This window comes from Phocoena sinus, chromosome 2, assembly GCF_008692025.1.
Source record: "Phocoena sinus isolate mPhoSin1 chromosome 2, mPhoSin1.pri, whole genome shotgun sequence".
NCBI classification, from domain to species: domain Eukaryota; kingdom Metazoa; phylum Chordata; class Mammalia; order Artiodactyla; family Phocoenidae; genus Phocoena; species Phocoena sinus.
In genome coordinates this window covers 165,128,411-165,153,356 of record NC_045764.1, presented here as the reverse complement: position 1 = coordinate 165,153,356, position 24,946 = coordinate 165,128,411, and the positions used below count along the sequence as shown (strand labels likewise).

General features: G+C 50.3%; 1 protein-coding gene across 6 annotated transcripts in view; it reads left to right on the top strand.

Moving 5' to 3' along the window:
• Window positions 1-14,712: 14,712 nt before the first annotated feature.
• Window positions 14,713-24,946, top strand: part of TTC7B (tetratricopeptide repeat domain 7B) — a 240,460-nt gene continuing 230,226 nt past the window's right edge. For 5 of the 6 annotated variants that reach the window (XM_032621506.1, XM_032621508.1, XM_032621509.1 and 2 more), the window contains exon 1: window positions 14,713-14,946. In XM_032621506.1, the coding sequence (XP_032477397.1) occupies window positions 14,826-14,946 (121 nt within the window). In that variant the 5' untranslated portion in view covers window positions 14,713-14,825. The remainder of the gene's footprint in view (window positions 14,947-24,946) is intronic. The other variant, XM_032621507.1, reaches the window with a different exon arrangement.

Genomic DNA, 24,946 nt, shown 5'->3' with positions numbered 1-24,946 from the left:
AGCAGTCAAAGCAAAAGAAATAAGAGCAAAAATAAACAAATGGGACCTAATCAAACTTACAAGCTTTTGCACAGCAGAGGAAACCATCAACAAAACAAAAAACAACCTACAGAATGGGAGAAAATATTTGCAAACGATGAAACCGACAAGGAATTAATTTCCAAAATATAAAAACAGTTTATATAGCTCAATATTGAAAAAAACCAAACAACCCAATCAAAAAATGGGCAGAAACCTAAATCGACATTTCTCCAAAGAAGCCATACAAATGGGCAGTAAGCACATTAAAATATGCTCAACATCTCTAAGTATTAGAGAAATGCAAATCAAAACCACAATGAGGTATCACCTCACTGGTCAGAATGGCTATCATCAAAAAGTCTACAAATAATAAATGCTGGAAGGGGTATGGAGAAAAGGGAACCCTCCTACACTGTTGGTGGGAATGTAATGTGCCGCCAGTTGGAAAACAGTCTGGAGGTTCCTTAAAAAACTAAAAAGAGAGCTACCATATGATCCGGCAATCCCACTCCTGGGTATATATCTGAAAAAACTGAAAACTCTAATTCAGAAAGATACATGCACCCCAATATTCGGGGCAACACTATTTACAATAGCCAAGTCATGGAAGTAACCTGTGTCCATCAACAGATGAATGGATAAAGAAGATGTGGTATTTATATACAATGGAATACTACTCAGCTATAAAAAAGAACAAAATAATGCCATTTTCAGCAACATGGATGCCACTAGAGATTATCATACTAAGTGAAGTAGTCTGAAAGAGAAAGACAAATACCATATAACTTATATGTGGAATCTAAAATATGACACAAATGAACCTATCTGTGAAACAGAAACAGAATCAGGGACATAGATAATAGACTGATGGTTGCCAAGGGCGAGAGGGGTGGGAGAGGGTTGTATTGGGAGTTTGGGATTCGCAGATGCAAACTGGTATATGTAGAAGGGATAAACAACAAGGCCCTACTGTATAGCACTGGGAACTATATTCAATATCCATGAAAAAGAATGTATGTATATGTATAACTGAGTCACTTTGCTGTACAGCAGTAATTAACACAACAGTGTAATTCAATTATACTTCAATAAAAAATAAAGTTAAAAACGAATAAGTTAGTACAATCAAAAAAAAAAAGGGAGATGTGGTAAGTATATACAATGCAATATTACTCAGCCATAAAAAAGAATGAAATCTTGCCATTTGCAGCAACATGGATGGACCCACAGAATATTATGCTGACTGAAATAAGTCAAACAAAGAAAGAGAAATACTATATGGTATCACTTATGTGTGGAATCTAAAAAGTAATGCAAACGAATCTATATACAAAACAGAGAGAGACGCACAGACACAGAAAACAAACTTATGGTTACCAAAGGGGAGCAGGGGGGAGAGACAAATTAGGAGTATGGGGTTAACAGATACAAACTGCTATACATAAAATAGATAAGCAACAAGGATTTACTGTATAGCACAGGAAATTATATCTAATATCTTGTAATAACCCATAATGGAATATAATCTGCAAAAAAGCAAACACCGGAATCACTATGCTGTACACCTGAAACTAACACAATATTGTAAATCAGATACACAGAAAGAAAGGAAGGAGGGAAGGAAGGACGGAAGGTAGGGGGGAAGGATGGAAGGAAGGAAGAAGGGGAGAGAGAGAGGGAGGGAGGGACGGAGGGACAGAGGAAGGAAATCCACCCCTAGTTAAATAACACTTTAGGTGGAGGATTTAACTTTTGGCGTTGGAAGCGGGGGAGCACCCTGAGGCTCCCCAGTCAAACCCGAGAAGCTGCCTGTGCAGAGGCTCAGGAAGTCTAACCTTTCCCTCCTAACCCAACCTCCTCTTCCACAAAGGAAAAGCCCAGCATTCTTGAATGAAAAGCTCAGAGAGCATCAAAGGGAAAGAAGCCAGACTTGCAGGAAAACCCTCCAGCGCGTTCATGATTGCTGTGACCCTCTGTGACCCCTGTGAGGAGCTGGAGGATGCTCTGACCTGCAATGTGCCTCACTTCCCTCCGTACAATGTGTGACTCGGTCTGAAGGACAGCGTGCTGCAGCACCTCTCCCTGCTCGAATGCCATTTTCTTCTACCTGGGCACCTGCCCCCTCGTCTAGCCCTGCCAGTGCCTGGCCCTCCTTTGGGAAGCCTCATCCATCAGTCCTGTTCACCGTTAAAAGCCACAGAAACCAACTCTGGCTGATTTAGGTAGAAACGGAATTAATCTCGGGTGGTTCACAATCTCTGGGAGCCGCTGCTGGGTGTGGGCACCCAGGTGCTCCTGGACCAACTCTACCCGCAGCTGCTAGAGCAACCTCAGCTGAATCCGGAAGCAGCTGCCCCTGGACTCTGAGTGGTGTCTGCCTGGCAGAGCTGTTACCCAGCTTCATTTTAGCCACCAGGGAGTCTGGCATGGTGAGCTCCTGGCATCTTCAGCCTCGCCAGTGGGAGGAGCGTTCCGCCCCATCAGGCGGGGAATTCCCCCAATACAGGACAGGACATAAAGATCCCAGGTGGCCGTAAGGCATGAAAATGGTTGTTCTGCCTCTCACGGGTAAGGGCAGCTAGTAATTCTATTCTTTTCTCCCCCTGCCTTCCCTGACCAGCACGATCTCTGAGTTTGGTAAAAGTCACTCAGGCAAAGTATTGATGAGAACTTTTTTCATATGATGAGAACTTTTAAGATTTACTCTTAGTGAAGTAAGTCAGAAAAAGAAAAACAAATACCATATGCTAACACATATATATGGAATCTAAAAAAAAAAAAAAAAGGTTCTGAAGAACCTAGGTGCTGAAGAATCTAGGACAGGAATAAAGACACAGACGTAGAATGGACTTGAGGACACGGGGAAGGGGAAGGGTAAGCTGGGACGAAGTGAGAGAGTGGCATGGACATATATACACTATCAAATGTAAAATAGATAGCCAGTGGGAAGCAGCCACATAGCACAGGGAGATCAGCTCAGTGCTTTGTGGCCACCTAGAGGGGTGGGGTAGGGAGGGTGGGAGGGAGACACAAGAGGGAGGAGATATGGGGACGTATGTATACGTATAGCTGATTCACTTTGTTATAAAGCAGAAACTAACACAACATTGTAAAGCAATTATACTCCAATAAAGATGTTAAAAAAAAGATTTACTCTCTTAGCTACTTTCAAATATACAAACAATATTAACTACGGTCACCATGCCATACATTACATCCCATAGCTGATTTATTTTATAACTGGGAGATTATACCTTTTGACCCCCTTTCCCATTTCTCTCAACCCCCACCCCTGGCCTCTGGCAACCACCGATCTGTTCTCTGTATCTATGAGTTTGTTTTATTTTGTTTTAGATTCCACATATGAAATCATACGATATTTGTCTTTCTCTGTCTGACTTATCTCACTTAGCACAATGCCCTCAAGGTGCATCCATGTTGTCGCAAATGGCAGGATTTCATTCTTTTTATGGCTGAGTAATATTTTTATATATATATATTATAATATATAACACACACATATATCTTGCATTTTCTTATTTTCTTTTCATCTGTGTGTGGACACAGGCTGTTTCTATGTCTTGGTTGTTATTGTAAATAATGCTGCAATGAACAAGGGGTGCACCTATCTTTTTGAATTAGTGTTTGCATTTTCTTCAGATAAATACCCAGAAGTGGAATTACTAGATCATATCATTTTACAACTTAAAAAAGAAATCTGGGGGCTTCCCTGGTGGCGCAGTGGTTGAGAGTCCGCCTGCCGATGCAGGGGACGCGGGTTCGTGCCCTGGTCCAGGAAGATCCCACATGCCGCGGAGCGGCTGGGCCCGTGAGCCATGGCCGCTGAGCCTGCGTGTCCGGAGCCTGTGCTCCACAACGGGAGAGGCCACAACAGTGAGAGGCCCGCGTACTGCAAAAAAAAAAAAAAAAAAAAAGAAAGAAAGAAAGAAATCTGGGTGGGGTGAGGACCAGTGTAACATCTGTCATGCTCCTTCAGCAACAGACATTCAAACCATCCATTGCCACTATAGTTCATCAGAAAATAAAATAACTTCCTAGAACAGACAGTGCTGTCAGCATCTTTCTGCTGACCATAGACTATTCTGGGCAGTATTTTGAAAATGAAACTGACTTATTAAAAGCTTGCAAGAGGAGGCGAAAAGGCCTGAGGTTGACCTGACTGCTTTGCTGTGAGAGCCCTGGGCTGTGACCCAAGGTCATGAGGGTGAGTCCCCTGGGGATGCAGCAGTGGCCTGCAAGCTTAGTGCTCACATAACCGTGGGCAGGTCACTTGGGTTTCAGTTTCCTTGTCTGTAAAACAAAGCTGAATCCCTCAAGAGTCCCTGCTTGGCAAATCTCAGGAATCCACATGGGTCAGTCAGGAGGAGTGTTTGTTATCAGAGAATACAAGCTGAGGAATCACCTGCTACCTGAGGGCTGGAAGGCAGCAGGGCCTCAGGTAGGTTGGGAAAGTGATCTTTCCTTCAGCTAACGGAGTCCTGTGGGCCAGAGGCAGTGGCCTAAGTCTGAGAAGTAGGCAGAGGCTGGCAGTGCAGGGCCTGGAGGGCATCTAGGAATGGATTCTCTTTCCACCCCCCCATCTCTGGACCTATGTGTCTGCTTCACTCCTCTTCTTCCTTCTGAAGACCAGTTTCCTCTGCTCCCCAGGCCATATGGCAGAACAAGGCTGCCCTTGGGTACCATGTTCACCCTCAGGGTCTAGTCACTCACAGAAACCATCTCAATCAATTCTAGGAAAGCACTGTCACAGGTGCATCTCTGGTCCAATTACTTGTAGGCAAAACCATGGCAGCTCCTAGGAGCCCTGGTGAGGAGCCTGGAGTTCCATGGCAACCAAAATTACCTACCCGAGAAGGACTGGACTACAGGCCCCCAGACAGGCCTAAGAGTCTGGGAGTGCAGGAGAGAATGGACTGCAGGGTAACTCTTCAGATTGTGCAGAAGCAGTCTCAAGGGTCATGAGGATTTGATTTAAAGCCATTCTCAAACTTTTTTTTTTTTTTTTTTCAGTACACGAGCCTCTCACTGTTCGGGCCTCTCCCGTTGCGGAGCACAGGCTCCGGACGCGCAGGCTCAGCGGCCATGGCTCACGGGCCCAGCCGCTCCGCGGCATGTGGGATCTTCCCGGACCGGGGCACGAACCCGTCTCCCCTGCATCGGCAGGCGGACTCTCAACCACTGCGCCACCAGGGAAGCCCCATTCTCAAACTTGAAGGTGCATCAGAGCCACCTGGAGGACTTGTTAAAACACAGAGGGCTAGACCTCAGTGTTTCTGATTCAGTAGGTCTGGAGGGGCACAATCTGAGAATCTGCATTTGTAACAAGCTCTGATGATGCTCAAATGCTTGGTTCCCAAAGTGGGGTCCACATTCCTGGCCCTGCCAGTTTCTTCAATCTGCAGGTTCCAGGGTCAGAAGGACTGGAAACAGGGGGTGGCGCCCGGTGTGTGCAACCTACTTTCTGGATCCCCCTGTACACCACGGTTTGAGAATCACGGTTTTAAAATGTTTCAAAACGTCAGAAATGTCTTTCTTCCCAACCTTGAGTGTCACTGCGGAAATAAAAGGTGACCAGCCAAGGGATGTTTGTTCAGTATCATTAAACGGTTAAAGCGGTTAATTAATCAGTGTGTTTGGATTGAAACAAAACAAACTTTCCACTTTCACCAAAGAAACGCGAGTTATCTCAGGATGAGTAAATCCAGCCTTTGGGGTGGGTAAAAGGTCTTTTTTCTGGGCATTTTCATTTCTCCCTTCAAGAAGAGACGCACTCGTCGCGTGGTTCTCCCCTTAGGGTAAGTAAAAGCTGGGCAGAAGTTTGCAGACTCGCCCTGCAATTCCTGGATCTCGGGCGCCCAGCTGCCACTGGCCAACCCGCCTTGCAGTCTGCGCCGGCGCCTCGGGGATCCGCCAATGAAGCGCTGAGGAACTCCATGACTTCATTGGATTACTCTCTCATTGGCTGCTGCCGCCGCCCCGGACCCTCCCCTTCCATTAGAGCTCGGGAAAACTGCGCGGGCCCCGCCCCTAAATGGAAGGCAGGTTGAGTTCTTAACCTCGTCTTCGAGTCTTGCGGACTTCTCTTCAAACAACAGATACCTCAGAAGGAAAATTCTGCTTTCTGACAAAGACTTGAGCGTGCCTCTCAGCCAAAGTACTGGTTTTCTGCGCTGACCTTTGCTGCATCGCTGAGGTTTAGCTGGTGTCTTCAACCTTTCTTAGGTACCTGGCAGATCGCTCGCATTTCCCACTTGCTTTAATCGTGTATTTGAATGAGTTTTGTCCTGCATCTCAGTGGATGAGTTTCTCAAGCCCCAATTTACTGTGGAATGCTAGTGATCATCTGTCCCACATTTTACCCGGGAAGTAAATTAGGTGGCTCCCACAAGGTCACACAGCTGCTTGGTGAACAGAGCTGAAAATCAGATCCAGGGCTCCAACTGCAACCTCAGTGTTGCACACCTCTACCCCCCCACCCCACCTGCCGTCTGATGCCTGAGAGCTCAGAGCAGCATTGCAGTCCAGGAAGCTCAGCCTGTAGGAGAGCCCACAGACTAATAAGGGATAATCCAGGTTTCCTCACATTCTAGCAACTGCCTAACTCCCAGTTTGACAGGATAGGGTCATGGACTACAATCTCCCAGAGCAGTGCTCTCATTTTACAAATGAAGAAATTGATGGGTACTTGATCACAAACCAGTTGTTGGTGGGTAGAGGCCGGACTTGACCCAGGCCTCCTGCTCTTCTTGTCCAGCGATGAGCCCCAAATGCTGGAAAGAATGGGAAGCCCACGAGTCCCCAGGGAAAGTTTTGTGCAGTGAGCATGGTTTCAGTACTGCAAGCACTAATTTGGGAGTAAGGAAGCAATCCGAAGTGTTTGTATGCTTCTCTGGCTGGCCAGCACTTCAGGTGAGCCTTCATCCCCAACCTTTCTTACCAACAGGTTCTTTGCTACAGGAAAGGAGACCAAGCTGTGGATTTTTTTCTCCTCTGACGTAGCGGGTGATCTGGTGCTTGAAGTGTCTGAATGCTATGACCCTCTTTTGAGTCAAGGATTTTTGAAAACTCAGGACCACTCTGTTAGATGGGGAGACTTGGCAAGCAGACTAGACCTGAAATCCTTTTGCAAGGCTTGGCTCAGAGTTTACCTCCTCCAAAAATTCCTGGAATCCCCACCAACAAAGGTGGACCAAGGGCTCCTTCAGCCCCCAATGCTCATCTGAGTCCAACTGCAGTGCTATTGTTCACTTCTTTGTCCCCTTTCCAACTAGACCATGAGTTCCTGAGGGATGGCATCACAGTTTATACAATTTTGTATTCTCAGGGCCTAACGTGGTCTGACACACAGTAGATGCTCAATAAATGTTTGTTGAATTGAACTGTGGAAACCTTGCACGCTAGTTGCCTTGTGCAGGGGAAGATCACTCGCAGTTCCTAACAGATGCAGATTTTGTGTTTATGAGGCTCCTTCACACAAAATGAGACTTCTCACTGTTTTTATTAGTAAAGTGTTTGAAATGAAAACGTCACAACTGTTTGCTAATATTGGGTTGGCCAAAAAGTGCCTTCAGTTTTTAAGTAAAAATAAAAGACACATTTTTCATTTTCACCAAGAACTTTATTGGACAACATATTCACCCTTTTGTTCCACTACGTTCTGTCATTTTTCAGGCAACTTCATAATTCCATCTTCCCAAAACTTTTATCGTTTTGAGCAAAGAACTGTTCCAGATGCCTTTTACAGTCTTCCAGGGAATTGAAATTTTTTCCATTAAGAGAATTTTGTAAAGACTGAAATAAATGGAAATCCGAACATGCAATGTCTGGTGAATACTGTGGATGAATCAGAACTTCCCGGCCAAGCTGTGACAGTTTTTGCCTGATCATCAAAGAAACATGCGGTCTTGCGTTATCCTGATGGCAGATTATGCGTTTTCTGTTGACTAATTCTGGACTCTTTTTGTCGAGTGCTGCTTTCAGTTGGTCTAATTGGGAGCAGTACTTGTTGGAATTAATCGTTTGGTTTTCCGGAAGGAGCTCATAATAGAGGACTCCCTTCTAATCCCACCATATACACATCACCTTCTTTGGATGAAGACCAGCCTTTGGTGTGGTTGGTGGTGGTTCATTTCACTTGCCCCACGATCTCTTCCGTTCCACGTTATTGTACAGTATCCACTTTTCATTGCCTGTCACAATTTGTTTTACAAACAGCACGTTTTCATTACATTTAAGTAGAGAATCACATGTGGAAATACGGTCAAGAAGGTTTTTTCACTTAACTTATATGGAACCCAAACATCAAAGCGATTCACATAACCAAGCTGGTGCAAATGATTTTCAGCACTTGATTTGGGTATTTTTTTGAGTATGTCAGCCATCTCCTGCATGGCATAACGTTGATTGTTCTCAATTAATGTCTGGATTGGATCGCTATCAACTTCAACTGGTCTACCTGACCGTGGAGCATCATCCAGCAAGAAGTCTCCAGCACGAAACTTCACGAACCACTTTTCACATGTTTGATCAGTCACTGAACCTTCTCCATACACTGCACAAATCATTTTTTGTGTTTCAGTTGCATTTTTACCTTTCTTGAAATAATAAAGCATAATATACCGAAAATGTTGCTTTTTTCATCCATCTTCAACATTAAAATGGCTATACAAAAATTCACCAATTTTGATGTCTTTTTTTTAAATGCACGCTGATATGACAGCTGTCACATACAATCTAACAAAATTGTTTCAAATGAAGTTAAAGACAGCTAAGTGCTACTGGCCATCTTATGGAAAAAAACGAATCTTTTGGCCAACCCAGTACTACTCCATAAAAACAAACAGATCCCTTGTGCTTACCTAATTCCTGATTGCCCTTTAAAACTACAGAAGTGTGAGTCAATTGCATTATTCAAATCAGAACCCTCCATGTGTTTTCTTCTGTGCCTGGTCTGCTAGTAAGCTCAAAAATCATCCTATCCACACTCTTAGGAACAGTCTCCTCCCTGGTGACAGGTATAATGTTCTCCCCTATATCTGTGTAGTTTCTGATCTTTACTTTGCTGTTCATTTAGACATATAAGCCCACTCTTTGCCTTTCTGGGAGAAGGTAGGACAGGTGATATATAGGGTAACAGGAAAGTATCCCCAGAACTGCAAGTGTGAAAAAAACACTCACAAAGATAAGTGATTTCTATCATACTGACTAAACCGAAAACTAACTCGATTTTTGTTATGGTGTCCAAAGCCTAGGCAAGGTTATCATGAATGGAGAGGAAAAGTGAGAAGTCTCAGAGCTATTCCAGCTTCATCCTGGGCAGGAGGACGCAGATCTGAGACACATGGATATTCTCAGCCCCAGAGAGGTGGTTCAGAAATGGAACCAAGAAGGCTCACAGAGCTTTTCCAGGGCTTGGGTAATGACCTTCTTGAGACTTTCCTCTCTCTGGTTCCAAGTCCACACTCACCAAGCAACCTCCAAGCAAGCATTTCAGCTTTGCAAGCATCCTGACACCGGGAACTAGGTCTCTGGGTATGGGGCACTGGGGGACGGCTTCCATCATAAATGGAATTGGCATGGAGCATAAGCGAGGGCCGCTGGTGGACTTCACTGTGGGAGCAGGTGGAGCACCCTGGAGCACCCACGTGTTTCTGGACTTGCAAAGCTGAAGGCCATGCAGGAATGTGGTTTCCGCACTCAGGTCATGCCGTGCTGGTTCCCTCCTTGAGCAGCCAGCCAGGCAGCCAGCCTCCTACACCTAGCTGTCCCTCTCAAATGGTAACAGATGGTTAACTGGAAACACCAGCTCGGTGCCTGCAGTGCGGTTGCTCAGCAAGGATCCCACTGGTTTGTTCCTACAGTGGGAACCATGGCTCCAGGCAGCAGCAGGTGACCCTTGGGAAGAAAGTCAGGGGACCCCGGGGTATTTTAAGGGGGAGAGGGGCACAGAGCCATCTTGAGTCATCCTCAGAAACCCTGCTCAAAACAGTGGCAGCGATGCAGCTTTATAAACAGCAGCCTCATTCATAAAATCACACCTGGGCACTGAAGTGTGATAAACCTGGAGGATGGATAATATACTCCATGCCATGGAGTATTACACGCTATAGAATAGGAAGGAACCACAGCTACGCATAACAAGGACAAATCGTGGGGCGTAATGAGCAACAAAGCAAATTACAGGAAGGACACCATTTAGAAAGCACGAAGCTAAACAGCCTCATACGGTTACATATGACACTCATATTACTAGGGGTGGCAGGAAATGTGTGGTGATAAAACTACTTAAAAAACAAAATAAGGATGTAATCAACACAAAAATCAAACTTGTGGTTAACTCTGAGATGGTCAGTTGGGTCCCTGGTGTTCACTTTATTATTTTATTATATAGGCGCCTCTTGATTATATGTTTTTGTAGGTGTCAAAAACATAACTAAAGATATCCAAAGGCACTGCAGCTATCATGACTCAAGCACGAGCACTGTGGCTGGTCCCCCGGTTCGTCACAAGCGCTGCTGTAGTGCCTGCCCACAGGGCTCACCGAGCACACGTGGCTCACACCCCCCGGGCTCTGGGGAGTCTCCCCGCTCAGGCAGCCAGATGACAGGGCTGCTGCCTGGCATGGTGAGGTCAAAGGTTAGCAGCGGTTATTCTGTTAGCACACTGAGGCCCCTTGACATCTCCTCTCTCCGGATTTCCATCTCCCCCTCAAACCTGACCCATATGCTTCTGCAAGCTGATTTGCACTCGACTGCAGGCCTGTTTGCCTGGAGTACAACTCCAGCCCCACCACTTTCCTTCTACTCGTTCAGCCGTTCAACAATATTTACTATGCACCTACTACGTGCCAGGCACCATTCTCAGTGCTGGGGATGCAGCAGTGAACAAAACCACACAAAAATCCCTGCCCTCGTGGAGCTGACATTCTAGTGAGGGAGGCAAACACTAAATTAATAAATATGAATCAGGTGGTGACAAGCGGAAGCCTAGAGCTGAGTAAGGGGACAGGGAGTGGAGGGAAGGGCAGGGAGTGGGTTTGGATAGGGTGGTCGGGAAGGTCTCTCTAAGGAGGTAGCCTTGGGTCAGGGACCTAAACGAAGGGAGGGGACCACGTGGGTATGTGGGAAGGGTCTTCCAGGCTGAGGGAGGCACAAGGGTAAAGGCCCGGCCTCTGCTCACTCGAGTCTCTTTCTTTCCCTGGGGCTCCCCCGCCCCTCCCAGCCTGTCTTCTTTCTCAAGCCCTCTCCCCTCTGCTTACCTCTTGCCCTATTCTAGTTGTGGGTGTGTTTTTTTTTTTTTTTTTAATTGAAGTATAGTTTGTTTGCCTTATTCTAGTTGTCCAGGGGGCCCAGGCTTTTGGGGGAAGAGGACGGGGACGTTTCCAGACCACCGAGGCATCCCATTTGCACTGACCTTTGCTCTGAACATTTAACCCGTCTCCATGGCTCCTGGCAAGACAGCTCTCCTGCAGGAATTATCCTGGAGTCAGACTTCCTGAGCCATCTTCCACTTAGCTCCTTTCCTGCCAGCCAGGCCTCAAGGCTGGATTCGGCCTACAGGCTGTGATTTTTCACATCCTTGTCAAACCTGTAACAGCAATGCCTGGAAAAAAGATGTCGGCTTAATTACTATTATTAGCACCAACGACTTCCTACTGCTGAGGTTCCCTGAGTGCCGCCTGCAGGTAAACTCACCTGGAAAACCATTTGGGGATGTTCTCCCCCTGTGATCACCTGTATATCTCCGGGGTTGCTGTGGCAGCTGCTAGAGCAGCCCAGGCAACGGATGAAGATCAGAAAACATAGCAGATGTGGGAATGAGCCCAGAGACCAAGGAGCCCAACTGTCAGGCTGACAATGTTTATCAGCTTCTGCTCCCAACCCCCAAATCCCAGCAAACTCAGCGCTCAGGCAGATGGTCAGAAGGGTACGCTGGTGGGTGTCAGTCACTTCCAGGACGGCCTGCTGTGAAGGTGGAAGCCTCAAATGTAGTCACTTATTGTTGTGTTAAATCCTGAAGGAATACATTTGCAGGCTGATTCTTGACCTTGGAGATCTCCAGCCTCGTCCATTCATTCATTCATTCATTCACTCTTTCATTCAAGCTCCTACACTGTGTAAGACCCTACACTGGGTGCAAGGGGTACAGACACACGGAATGTCAGGGCACACTTATTGCACTCTTAAGGTCTATCAACACCCTCTAAGTGCCTTACCTGTACTTCCTCATTTAATTCACAATCAACTCTACAGGGTAGGTATTATAGCTGAGGAACTGTCGGCGGGCAAGGCAGGAACTATTAGTGCCACTGCCCAGGCAGCACATGCCGAGTCAAGGGTCAAGGTCTACTCTGCCCTCGTGAAGACACAGGCCTTCTCTCTGGAACTTATCAGCTGGCGGGGGAGCACAGAGATGGACACCAATAATACACCTTACAGTGTGGTAACTGAGGTAGTACAAACATCAGTCATTATATGACAGAGTTTGTTATAAGAAGCCCTATCACAGAGGGAAAGAGCAACTATTGTGGGATCACACAGGATCTGTCAGATGTTGAGCACGGCTTCTTGGTGACGCTTGGCTTGGGTCTCAAAGAATGCACAGGAATTTCCCTCCTGGACCAGAGGGGAGAGAACTTCCTGTGCAACCATCTGGAGAAACAGACCTCCATGCTAAGAGGAAATATGAGCGTCCGGGGTGGAGGATGGTGGTGGAAATACTTCCTGTGGAGATTCCTTCTACTTCTCTTCCTATTTCTTCTTGGTGAAACTAAAGAATCCAAGCCCCCAAAGGGACCTCTGTTGAAACTTTGACATTGTATTTCCCCTCGAGCTGTCCATAGCATCTGAGGCTCATCAGGCCAACCTTCATCACCTCATAGGTCCTTGCAGGTGCCTGAGGTTATGCCGGTCACATCAGAAGGCATCTCCGGATCTTCCTTCCTCACATCTCTGGATATCTGAGTTTCAGCTTCACCCTTGGTTGACTGGTGTCCATGTCTTTTCTTACCAAGAACAGCCCCGGGGCTGCTGAGGGGATGAGAGACAAAACTGCAGGTAAGAACTCCTGGAAAGCTAGAGTAAGGCACCCCTAGAAGGGATGATGTTGACTATGACTTGGTGCTTCCTCATACCTGACATTCCAGACTGTCAGCTCCATCCTCAAATGCGGTATCCAGAATCCAACCCTCTCACCACTACCACAGCTATCACCCTGGTCCATCCACCACCATCTCCCTCCTGAACTACTGGCAGTATTCTCAGCCCTGCAGCCACAGTGGTATTCCTAAAATGTAGGTCACGTCATGACGTTCATTAAAAGTCCTGCATGGATGCCCCATTTCACCAGAGGAAAAGCCAAAGTCTCCATAATGGTCCGCAGGCCCAACATGAACTCAGCTCTGACTCCCACCTCTGAACTCTCCTGCTTCGACTCCCCCCCCTTACTCTACCCCAACCACTTGGGTCTCTTTCCTGTTCCCCCAGCTTATTAAATATGCTCCAGGGCCTTTGTACTTGGTTGCGGTACTCTCTGCCCAGAGATGTTCTCTCTCACCTTCTTCAAGTCTTTGTCCAATGTCACTTCAAGGAGGCCGTCTCTTACCACCCTGTCAATTCTTTACTCTCCTCATTGGACCCTGCTCTGTTTCTTCAGCTAACCATTTTTACCTTCTGATTTACTACTTTATTTTGCTTATTTATTCCCCTGCCTGGAATGTAACCAAGGCAGGTATTTTGTTAGCTTCCTGCTGTATCCCCAGCACCTGCAACAGGACCTAGCCATAGTAGGTGATGACTACATAGTTATCGGATAACTGAAAGAAGGCACAGTTTGGACGCCTGCCCTCAGCTCTGTCTGCAAGGCCAAGACAAGGAAACCCCCCTGCGGACTCTGCATCCTCCTCAGAGGGCAAGGTAGCTGACATCTGAGCTGGCAGTCCTTGCCCGGTTCAATCCAACTCGCCTGAACATACATTGATGGAGCCCTGGGCAGGTGCTGAGCCTGCCTGAGAGGGATGAGTCTCCACCTACCTCGAACTGGGTGGGGCGAAGGCTGCCTGGGGCAGAGGGGGCCTGCTAAGGGGCACAGGCCAAGCCAGGCCCAGAGGGATCTCCCAGAAACCTGAGATGGCAGGGCAAGCTCAGGCAGGCCTCCCCGTCACACCCACCTCATACCCCAGGCCCACTAGTCCGGCCTGGCCCGTGACCGTCCCCAGGGTCACTGCCCTTTCTAGGCCCTATTCCTGAGGGTCTGTGGGGCTCCCAGTCTCTGCCTCCCTCCCTCCCTCCCTTTCTCCCGGGTCTCCCTCCTCCACGCCCCCATTCTGCCAGACCCCAACCACCACAGCCCCTGCTTTTCCTCACCTCTCTCTTCCACGCCTTCCCCCTCGAATCTGGACCCCAGCCCCAGCCCCCCTCCCGGTCCCATTCCCGGGCCTCCTTCCCCGACCCGGCCTCCGCAGCACCTCGCCCCTCCCCTCCCCCCGGCCCCGGCCCCGGCCCCGGCCCCGGCCCCGGCCCCGGCCCCGGCCCGGGCCCGCGCTGCGGCTCCGGCCCTGGCCGGTAGGGGCCGCTCCTCGCGGCACCCGGGGCCCCGCCGCGCCAGCCGCCGCCGCCCGCCTCCCCGCCCCTTCCCCAGCCGGCGCTCCCGTTACGCCGCGGAGCCGGGAGCCGGAGCCCGAGCCCGCGGCGGCAGCGGGAGGCGGCGACGGGGGCGCCCGGGCGGCGGCGGCGGCGGGGCCTGCGGGGCCTGCGGGGGGGCTGGCCGGGCCCGGCCAGGCCGCGATGGCGACCAAGAAGGCGGGCTCGCGGCTGGAGACGGAGATCGAGCGCTGCCGCTCCGAGTGCCAGTGGGAGCGGATCCCCGAGCTCGTCAAGCAGCTGTCGGCCAAGCTCATCGCCAACGGTACGCGCCGGGCGCTCCGGCCTGGGCTGCTGGAGGCGCCGCGGCCTCCGCCGATCACCGGGCCGGGCCCCCGAGGCGCGGCGGGGCGCGGGCAGGGGCGCGGCCGGGTCACGAGGGCGCTACGCCCGGAGATGTGCGCGGCGGGGCCAGGGCCTCGGGAAGCCGGGGTCCGCGGAGCGGCGCGGTGGGGGCCTCCGGCGGCCGAGGGCTTGTGCCGGGCGTCCCAGAGTTCCGGCGTGCAGGGCGGGCTTCTGCGGAGTCAGGGGGTGGGTGTCTCGGAGTTGGCTGCTGTACTGGGGTCCCAGGGGGTCAGGGGCCGGCCTAGGGGCTCTGAGAAGTTGGAGGTGATGGGGGGAGGGTGCGTCCTCAAGACTCGGGTGTGGATGTTTGGGGATCCAGGGTGTGTGTATGGTGTACTCGGAGTCATGATGTATTTACGGGGGTCCTGCGAATGGGGGTGGTGAGCAGAGACCCCTGGGAAATATGCTCTGTAAACAGATGGCGTTCAAGGGGCTCCAGGTGGAAGCCCAGGCTTGGGGTGTGTGTGGGGTGGTGGTGGAAATCAGGTTGAGATGTGTCCCGGGATCCAGAGGGTAGGATGTCGAAGCTGTGGATCTAGGGAGGTCGGGTTTGGGAATATGGGGGAAATAGAGTCAGGGGAGTCAGGAGGGAGAATATTGTGGAGAGAGGTGGCAATGTGGTTGAAGAATGTTGGGAAATGGAGTTGGGTGTGTGAGGGGCTTGGGGCCTAGAGGAAGAGGGGGTCGGAGAGATCCAAGGAGTAGGAACCCGGTGCCTGGAGTTAGTCTATGACCCGGTTGACTCAACTGGTTCTCATACCCAGTGGAATCAAAATTGCATCCAAAATGCCATTTCAGAGCATAGCTCCACGTGTCCTTATTTGTTTTGGAAGCAAGTATCCTTAATATTTGCTTGTCTTTTGGTGCCCGCCAAAACCGCAGGCACCGATGCACTGGCGAGAGGGCAGAGGTTTTGTCACATTTCATCTCAGGCTTCCTGAGGCTGGGTGAGCACATGTTGGCTGAACAAATGAATGAATGAAAGAATGAATAAATGACACTGTTCTGAGAAAGGACCACCACACTGTTTTCAACCTTCTCGCCTCAAACTACCCAGAACTGGAGAGGGATGTCGTGTGTCCTCTTCAGGAATGGTTTATATTTGTACCTTTTATAGTATCAGAGCCTCAAAATAAGAACTTGGTTTTGTGCACTCTCAACTGTGGTACCTTGCTTTGGGCCGGTACTTCCTGGGCAGGTGCAGGTGCCATGATCATACCAGGGGCATGGAGGAAGCACAGACCTACCTGGGCTCAGCATGTGGAACATGTTGACTCTTCTCAGTTACGCGAGCATTTGAGGAAAAGGTGTTCAGTCCCCTGGGCCCCAGTGGCAGCCTGACCTTGCTGTCCCTGTAAGGGTCACGAGCTTGGCCTCTTGCTTCTCTTCCCCGTACCTGCAAAGTTTTCTTGTATCTTCAGAGCTCGACAATCCTGGGTCTACTTTGTCACTTCCCAGCTGTGTGGGCATATAATACCTTCAGGGCGTATTATACCTTCAGGGCATATAATACCTTCATTGATCTTAGGATTAAATAAGTTCATTTGTGAGCCCCCTGGTTTTTCCCTTCAGAACTCACTTGTTTCCTGCTTTATTTACTCATTCAACCAGTATTTGCATGCCCGCATGTGTCGGGCATCAACAGTGGTGAAGAGCACTGACCAAGCTTCTACCGTCATGCGCTTACCTCCTCTGAGGAGACAGATGGTAAGCAAATATGGACATAGTAAACAAGGTAGCTTCAGATAGTGAGAAGTGATTTGAAGAAAACAGACAAGATCATGTGACTGAGAATGATGGGTAGGGGAGGTGGGGTAACTCAAACTATGGTGGTCTCTGGAATGAGAGGGTAGATGGGCTTTCAGTGGCATGAGCCGATCTTACCTTCACGGCCCCTCTAGGCTTGGCTCCCTTTCCAAGGCTTGGTCCCTAGAATCTAAGCCACAGTCATTAATGGGCCTTGCGGGGGGAGCAGTGGTACGGGGCACAGTGGTCCATGGGTCTATGTGCAAGTTTGGTTTGGGGAAACTCATGAGAGAGAGACTTTTACCCCAAAACCCGCATGGTAAACAGCCATTGATGGCCAAAGGTCACACAGACTAGAAAAGGTCAAAGAGATTGCTCAGGAAGATAAAAAAAAAAAGAAAAAGGATGAAACAAAACAGAATTATTGCGGCTTTCCTTTGGGGTTCAGAGAAGTGCTTGTAGGAGGGTCTTTCCCTTTCTTTGGCTGATGGGGGCTCCCCCGACTGGCAGTGGGACTTCCTCCTGGCTTTGGGGGCACCAGACCCACCTGGGTGCGCTAGACCTCAAGTTTTGGGCAGATTTGGCAGAATCCCTAAGCTAAAACATTTGCTGTTGAGAATAAGGACAGCGAGTTAATGTCATGTTTATCATACTAAGACAGTTACCTTGAAGGCAACCACAGGCAGAAAAGGGCACAGTCTTTGGAACCAGCCAGACCAGTGCCTGAGTCCTGGACCTGCCACTTCCTAACTCTGTGACCTTGGTCAAATTACTTAACCACTCGGGGCCTCAGTAGTTTCATCTTAGAATGAGGATTAAAAGACTTACCTTGTAGGGGTTGTTATGAGATTCAAAGGAGTCTAAAGACTCCCGGGGCTAGCCACAGAGCCTGACACCTTAGTAGGCAGGCCCTTCATTCATTCACTTATTCATTCATTCCACAAAAACTGAGTACTTGCCAATGTGCTAGTCCCTGTTTTAGGCACTGGGGATCTACCAGTGACCACATCAGACAAACATCCCTGCCCTTATGACACCCACATTCTAGTAGGGAGGGGGCAGGGAGACAGATAGATAAAATCATGAAGTAGGATGTCAGATGGTGGTAAGTGGTATGAGAAGAATAAAGAGGGGAAGAAGAAAAAGTGCTTTGGGGTGGGGTGGGGGTGGGGCTTGTTTAAATGGGTGGCCGGGGAAGGCCTCGGATGGGAAGGCAGCATCTGAGATAAGAGCTAAGTTGGTGGAGTGTGTTCCAGGGAGGGGACTTCAAGGGCAGAAGCCTGGTGAGGGCAGAGGGGCGGTAGGGCCAGATGGCATGGGACCTCGTGGGTCATGGTTAAGGCTTTGGGTTTTCTCTGAGTGATGTGGGAGCCCCGGGAAGGTTCTGAGCAGAGGAGTCACTCGATCTCGCCTGCAGTGAGCCTCTCTGCTCAGCACACCAGCGTCTGTGCTTGGGCATGGCAGCCCCTCCCCGTGGAGGCTGGTAAATAGCGGACACTTTCAGAGCCTGCTGCTCCAGCCTGACTCCTTTGAGATAAATTGCTTTAGATAGTTTTGCCAAGAGGTGTATAAGGAAGAAGAGGGCCAATGCCAAGCTGGAAACAGAGCCCAGAAGTTCCTTTTCTGCCTCATACCCCACTGCTCTCACTGTTTTTAATCACTCCATCTCAAGGAACCAAAATGTGTGGCAGCTAAATGCCAGGCCCTGATGAGTTCCAGCAAGAGAGTGGGGATGGGAATACATACAAGCTAAGGGGGATGGGAGAGTCCACTCAAGCCCAGGCTTTTGCTACCTCAAGTGTGGTCAGGGGTCCAGAGCATGGGCATCGTCTGGGAGCACGTGAGGAGCGCACACTCTCGGGCCCCACCCCAGACCTGCAGGGGATTGGTGGGCACAGGGAAATGGGAGGGGCCCTGGCCTGGATATGGCGTGGCCGCCCGAGAGGTCAGGGGTGAACATGGAGAACCACACATCGGCTTCTTGTCGGCTCACAGGTCAGCCCTGGCTGTGGGAGGGCAGTCCCAGCTGGCTTCTCTCCCCAGAAGGTCACCCTCTAGCCTCCTGGTGGTTAGGTTCACTGCTGTGTGAGAAAGTGCAGTGATCTGGCCCCTGGGCTTCAATTCGGACTCTGGCTGGCTGGGTGACCTTGAGCCAGTTACTTAACATCTCTGAGCCTGCGTTTCCTCATCAGTAATATAGGGTTAATAATACCTAACCCATCAGGATGGCTGTGAGGATGAAATGAGTTGATATATGTTAAACTTGGTATTTGCAAAATACTGGTGTTCACTCCTTCCTGCTGACCCAGCACGACCCTGGGCAAGACAGGCCAGGTCCTGGCTATCACCTGGTTGGGAAGAAGTGTGGGAGACCTCGGGATGACACACCTGAGCTGGGCCTGGTCAAGACTTCCGCATATTTCAGTAACAGAACAGGCCTTTTGGGGCCTGCACCCGCCCCGAAAGACAGCCGCTCGCTCTGAGGCAGTGTCGGCCTCTCCCCACTTCCCCAGGCTGCTCAGCTTCTCAGACGGGCTCAGTCGCCGAGCTCACTTAGAGCAATTAGGCCCTGATCATAGTGTCTCCTGAAGGGACCATCGCCCCTCTGGTTAGGTGTGATTTGGGGTCACTTTCCTTACCTCTTGCTGAGGGGTAGGTAGGGAAGTGGTGCCTGAAACAAAGAATATTTAGGGGGGCAAAGCTTGGTTACGAAATATACTTAGACCTTTGAGTGAGAGTGAGGTTCTCGCCTTTGCCAATAGCTGATATTCCTGTGGTTTGAAGGAGGGCACGGGTGGCATTGTGGCTTCCCCTTTCGGAGGAGGGCAGGGCTCGCTCAGTCCCCTGGAGATTTCCCAGAGAGGCGGAGAGGTAATGGTGGATGGGGGGCCCCTCTGCCCGCCTGAGGGGCTTCTTAGGAAACAAGGCTGAGGTGTATCTGAGAGCCTGCAGCGGGGTGAGAAGGTGGCCCTGACGTGTAGGAATGGTTTCTTTGGACACTCCTGGGGTACGGCAGACTCTCGGGAAGCCCCCAGACACAGGGGAAGGAAACTTAGGAGACGCTCCCTCCTGGCTTTCCCAGGCCAGCGTCCTGCTTTCAAATGCTCTGTCCTGCTGTCCTCTGAAGGACATGCCTTTGTGGCAGACCACACGTCCTGATTTTTGGATCCAGAAGATTCACTTATTCCACAACGCACGTGGGTGGCTCTGAGCTAGGCATTGGGGCTCACGTGGTCGCTGTGGTCAGGGCAAAAACACTGTGACCTTGTGGCTCCACACAGTGGGGCTGGGGCTGCTCAGCTCCTCCTGCATGCCCCCCCCCCCCGCCCCCCACCTCCAGGGCACAGGAATTTCAGGCTCCGAGTGGAGAGGAAGGAGGATACCCGACATCCATCCGCTTGGCCAGCAAGCCTTTCCAGCCTGACCTCCATCCCCTTGGTGCGCGGGGCCCCTCCGTTGGCTGGTTTGGCCTCCTGGACCTTCTCGCTCCCCTTGCTTTTCATCTCTCACCTGTGCGCAAGCTGTTGGGTTCCAGAGTCCTCTCTGCAGGTCAGAAGCCTAGCCATCTGTCAGGGTCTGGTTCAGGTTCCTCCTAGCTGTCCTTCCCTCACAGAAAAGGCTGTCGGCCTCTGAGAAGACAACCACAGAGAGTTAGAACCAGATGGGCCCTGAGCGATCACACTGGATAACAGTTTTCACACTGTCCTGTCGAGAAAGCACCCTGGTGACCAGGTGGGCAGGCCTCACTCACTGGAGCAGGTACATTTTCCCTTAAAGTTTCCTTTGAAGGAAGGGCTAATGTGCTTAAAAAAACACATTTGAAACCCACTGATCTAGTCCAACCTCCCCATCTTATAGATGAGAAAACAGGCCCAGAGAGAGAGGTGTCTTCCTTAAAGCCACCAGCTGGCGATGGCAGAGGTGAGCGGAGTGGGTCAGAGGTCTGGACCCTGGGTCAGAGTGTTGCTCTGCCTTGTGAAACCCCATGTGTAAAGTGGGGACACACGTCCAAAATTCCTTTTCTGAAACCCTTGGGGCCAGATGTGTTTCAGGATGCAGAATTTTTCAGAGTGCAGTGTATATACTGGACATTACGTGACACTCCCCGTGGGGTTAGTGGCAGTGCTTCATGAGAAAACAAGCAGTATTTCTACATCAAAACATATCAACAGTCATTGTAAAAGGGATAAATAGACTCCAAATAACCTTATGTTGGTTCCGTTTAACTGCCCAGTAAGTTAACAACAAAACCCAGCTTTTGGTTTGTAGAGAGGTCTGGATTTTGGAAATTATGGACAAGGGATTGTGAACCTGTAATGACAGTGCTAAACTGGTAAGGTGACTGGAAGGACCACATGAGAACAGAACAAAACAAACAAGCCAAAGAGCACCTGAAAGTGCTTTTAGCCCGGGGCCTGCACAGAGTAAGCCCTTAGCAGAGATAGCATGGGCTGTCTCGTGGTGGGTGCTAGCGTCTCCCACCTCCCCGCTCAGGGCCGCTTCCCCTCCCCACACTGTCTGCTGGGCATATGCCTGGTCTTCCCACTGTGGTGGCCCTTCTGAAGGGCAGAGGGTGTGCTCCTGCTTTAGTGGGCTACCAGCCTCCTAGCCCACACTGGGTGTGCTGTGTCGAAGTGGCCCGCAGACTTTCACCAGGGGAGGCTCCTGACCGGTTGGAACCGGTCTTTCAGGAAGCAAGGCTGAGGGCCTTCCAAAATGGATGTGAGGACCAAGGTACAGGTGATGACCCCGTCCCTGTGGAGTGTTACGCTGCGGGGACTGGTGTTTACCTGTGGAGTTGGTGGTGTCCATCCAGCATTCTCCACCTCCACCCATTTTGCTTCTTCCCAACTGAGCCCTGATTTTGTTCAGCGGTCGGCCTCTCTGAGTGCCATGTGTTTACGGTAGGTGGGCCTTGGCCCCAAGGCTCTACTCCCTTGCCTGTCATTGGCTGAGGCATGAGCATGTGACTCAGCCCCAGCCCATGAGGCATCAGAGACATATGTTGTGGGAGGGGCTTCTGGGAAGAATTTCTTCATGCTTAAGAGTGACGTACATGCTTCAAGGGGAGGAAGAACATTCTCTCTTCTTGCCCTGGAATTGGTTCATGCTTTTGAGATGTGGAGCTGCAGCCATTCTGTGCCAGGAGGCACTCGGCTCAGGAGTGCGGGGGGCTCTGTGGGTTATGGAGGGTGGGGACACGGCGACACAGGGAGAGCCTGGCCACGCTGCCGAGCTGCTGACACTCCACGCCTGCAGCGGGCCTTCCCTGGACTTCCTGTTACCTGAGATAATAAACGCTTTCTCGTTGAAGCCTTGTTGAGCCGCGTGTTCAGTCATTACTTGCTGCTGAAGGCGTTCTAACTGGTGCACCTCTTCGCTTACCCAGAGCACCTGCCGCCGGCCGGCTTTGCTCCAGGCTGCACCCAGAGGGCCTTTGCTCGTGATTCACATTGCCCTCAAGTGGGTGGATTCCTGCCCCTCTGGGTGACCTTGTGCTTGGCAGATGGTGGAGGGTTCCAGACCTTTGACTTGTGTGAAAGCCCTTGCTTCCCATCTGAGGAGCCAGGAAGAGGGAAGAGGTCTTTTTCTTTTTAATTTTGAATTTTTATTCAATTTGGAAAATTTACTTTCCATCTACAGTTATTACAAATATTGGCTATATTTCCCGTGTTGTACAATACATCCTTGAGCCTATCTTACACCCAATACTTTGTACCTCCCACTCCCCCACTCCTGTATTGCCCCCTCCCCCAACCTGGTAATCACTGGTTTGTTCTCTATATCTGTGAGTCTGCTTCTTTTAAAAAAAAATTTTTTTTAATTTATTTTTTAATAAATTTTTTAAATTTACTTTTGGCTGTGTTGGGCCTTCATTGCTGCACGCAGGCTTTCTCTAGTTGCAGTGAGCGGGGGCTACTCTGTGTTGCGGTGCGTGGGCTTCTCATTGCGGTGGCTTCTCTTGTTGTGGAGCGTGGGCTTCAGTACTTGTGGCTTATGGGCTCAGTAGTTGCAGCTCACGGGCTCTAGAGCACAGGCTCAGTAGTTGTGGCACACGGGCTTAGTTGCTCCGTGGCATGTGAGATCTTCCCGGACCAGGGCTCGAACCCGTGTCCTCTGCACTGGCAGGTGGATTCTTAACCACTGCGCCACCAGGGAAGCCCCCCTGTTGTATTGTTTAGATTCCACATATAAATGATGTCATGCAGCATTTGTTTTTCTCTGTCTGACTTATTTCACTTAGCGTAATGCCCTCCAAGTCCATCCATGTTGCTGCAAATAGGAAGAGGTCTTCTGAGACGTCTCAAAACCATCCCCATCAGCCACCAAGATGGGACTGAGCAGAGTTTGGCACGCGGGTGAGATGAGAGCCATGTAAAGTAGAAAGGGCAGCCGCAGCCACAGGAAACCTGGTGTTGTGGCCTCAGCCCCTGCTACCCTCCAGGTTTGTCTGTCCCTGTTCATTGAGCACAGCACGTGGTGGAGGTGCCAGCACCAGGCAGAACAGATGTTTTTTGGTCCTTTCACGGGCCTGCCAGACATGGAGTCAGAATCCCCAGGTATTTTCCCTCTGAGTGACCTTGTGCACATCGCTTGAACCACTGAAACCTTAGTTTTCCCGACTTCATGGGTGTTAAAACAGTGCCAGTAAGGAAGGAGGATGAACAAGCATTTCTTGAGCTTCAGCGGTGTGCTGGATTCTGCGCATGAACTTTTACGTGGATCCCGGTTAATCATCACAACAGCCACTTGGGGAGTGGGGTCGGGGCTGTGATTCCCATTCAGGGCACGAGGAGACCGAGGCTTGGAGATGTTCATAGAATAGGACTCTAGCCCACTTACAACTCTAGTTCCATTATTCTACACTAATGTTTTTCTAAACTTTTCGGATCAAAGAATCACCGAGCTGGCTTATTAGAACCCAGTTTGTAGGGCTCCACACCTGGTGATTCTGATGCAGCCCGTTTGGGTTGGGGCCTAGGCTTCTGCACTCTTTATAAGCTCCCAGGTTTTGCCAGTTATGCAGGTCCATGGACACGCTCTGAGCTGCACTGAATTAAGGGAGCTCGGACATTATGTATTGCCAGACCTCTCCTCTAGGGTGGCGATCCTCGGTCCAAGATGCGGACTGGAAATCTGCATTTCAAAATTCAGCCTCCGGTGATTTGTGTCATCAGGCATGTCTGAAAGCCCCTGCCCTCAGCCACCATTCTTAGCATTTAAGGAGCACCTCCTGTGGAGCGGGGCGGGGGATGCTGCACCAGAAGACGTAGAGCGAGCTGGTCACCAGCCACAGGAAGCTTCCCGCTCAGGGCAGTCCCTCAGCCTCTGGGCAGCTGACTCACCTGGGGCTGCTTAGTAACTCGGAGTCGCAGGCTGGGTCCGAGCTTCTGCTTCAGGAAGTCTTGGTGGCATCGGGTTCAGGGAACAGGGCTGTTAACCAGCACCTGGGGGATTGTGGCGCAGGGAGTTCCCGGACCACACTGAGACATGATGGTCCAAGTGGTGGGACTGTGTCACCTGTGGCCTGAGGAGAACAGTGACGGCATCACTGAAGGCTACAGGGTGCAGCTGGGTTACTGGGCGCTGAGGGTGGTGGGTGAGGCCTGGCAGAGCGTGGCTTTAGGCGGCCTCTCCTGGTCTTAGCACCGAGAGTCCGGTGTCCCGGAGCCCCCTCAGCCCTAGGCAGTGGGGCAGTAGTTCACCCTCTTAGGCGGATGGAGGTATTTCAGCAAAGAGGAAAGGAACCTAGTACAGGACAAAGCGGTGGATTTTGCCCTGTTAGATCCGGGTTCAAATCCTGGGTCTGACACTTACTGCTTGTCCGGCCTTAGGTGAATTACTTAGCTTCTCTGAGCCTCAATCTTTATCTCAAAGGTTACTTTGAGGAACAAATAAGATAATGCAGTTTCTAGCACAGCATTACCTCAGGCAGCCTCACTGCATCAGGAGTATTGTGTGTGGAAGGAGGGTAGAAAGTTCCAGATACTCAGTCCTTTACAGGGTGTGGGCGAAGTGGGCAGGACAACAATAATAGCAATGATAGCAAAGATGCTTAGTGGCAACGGGGTTCTTTTTGTGCTGAGAAGCTGACAACAAACCCGTGTTTTGCTGGGTCACAGAACTAGTAAGCGCTTCAGCCCAGGTCTGACAGATGCCTCGGGCCTTCTCTT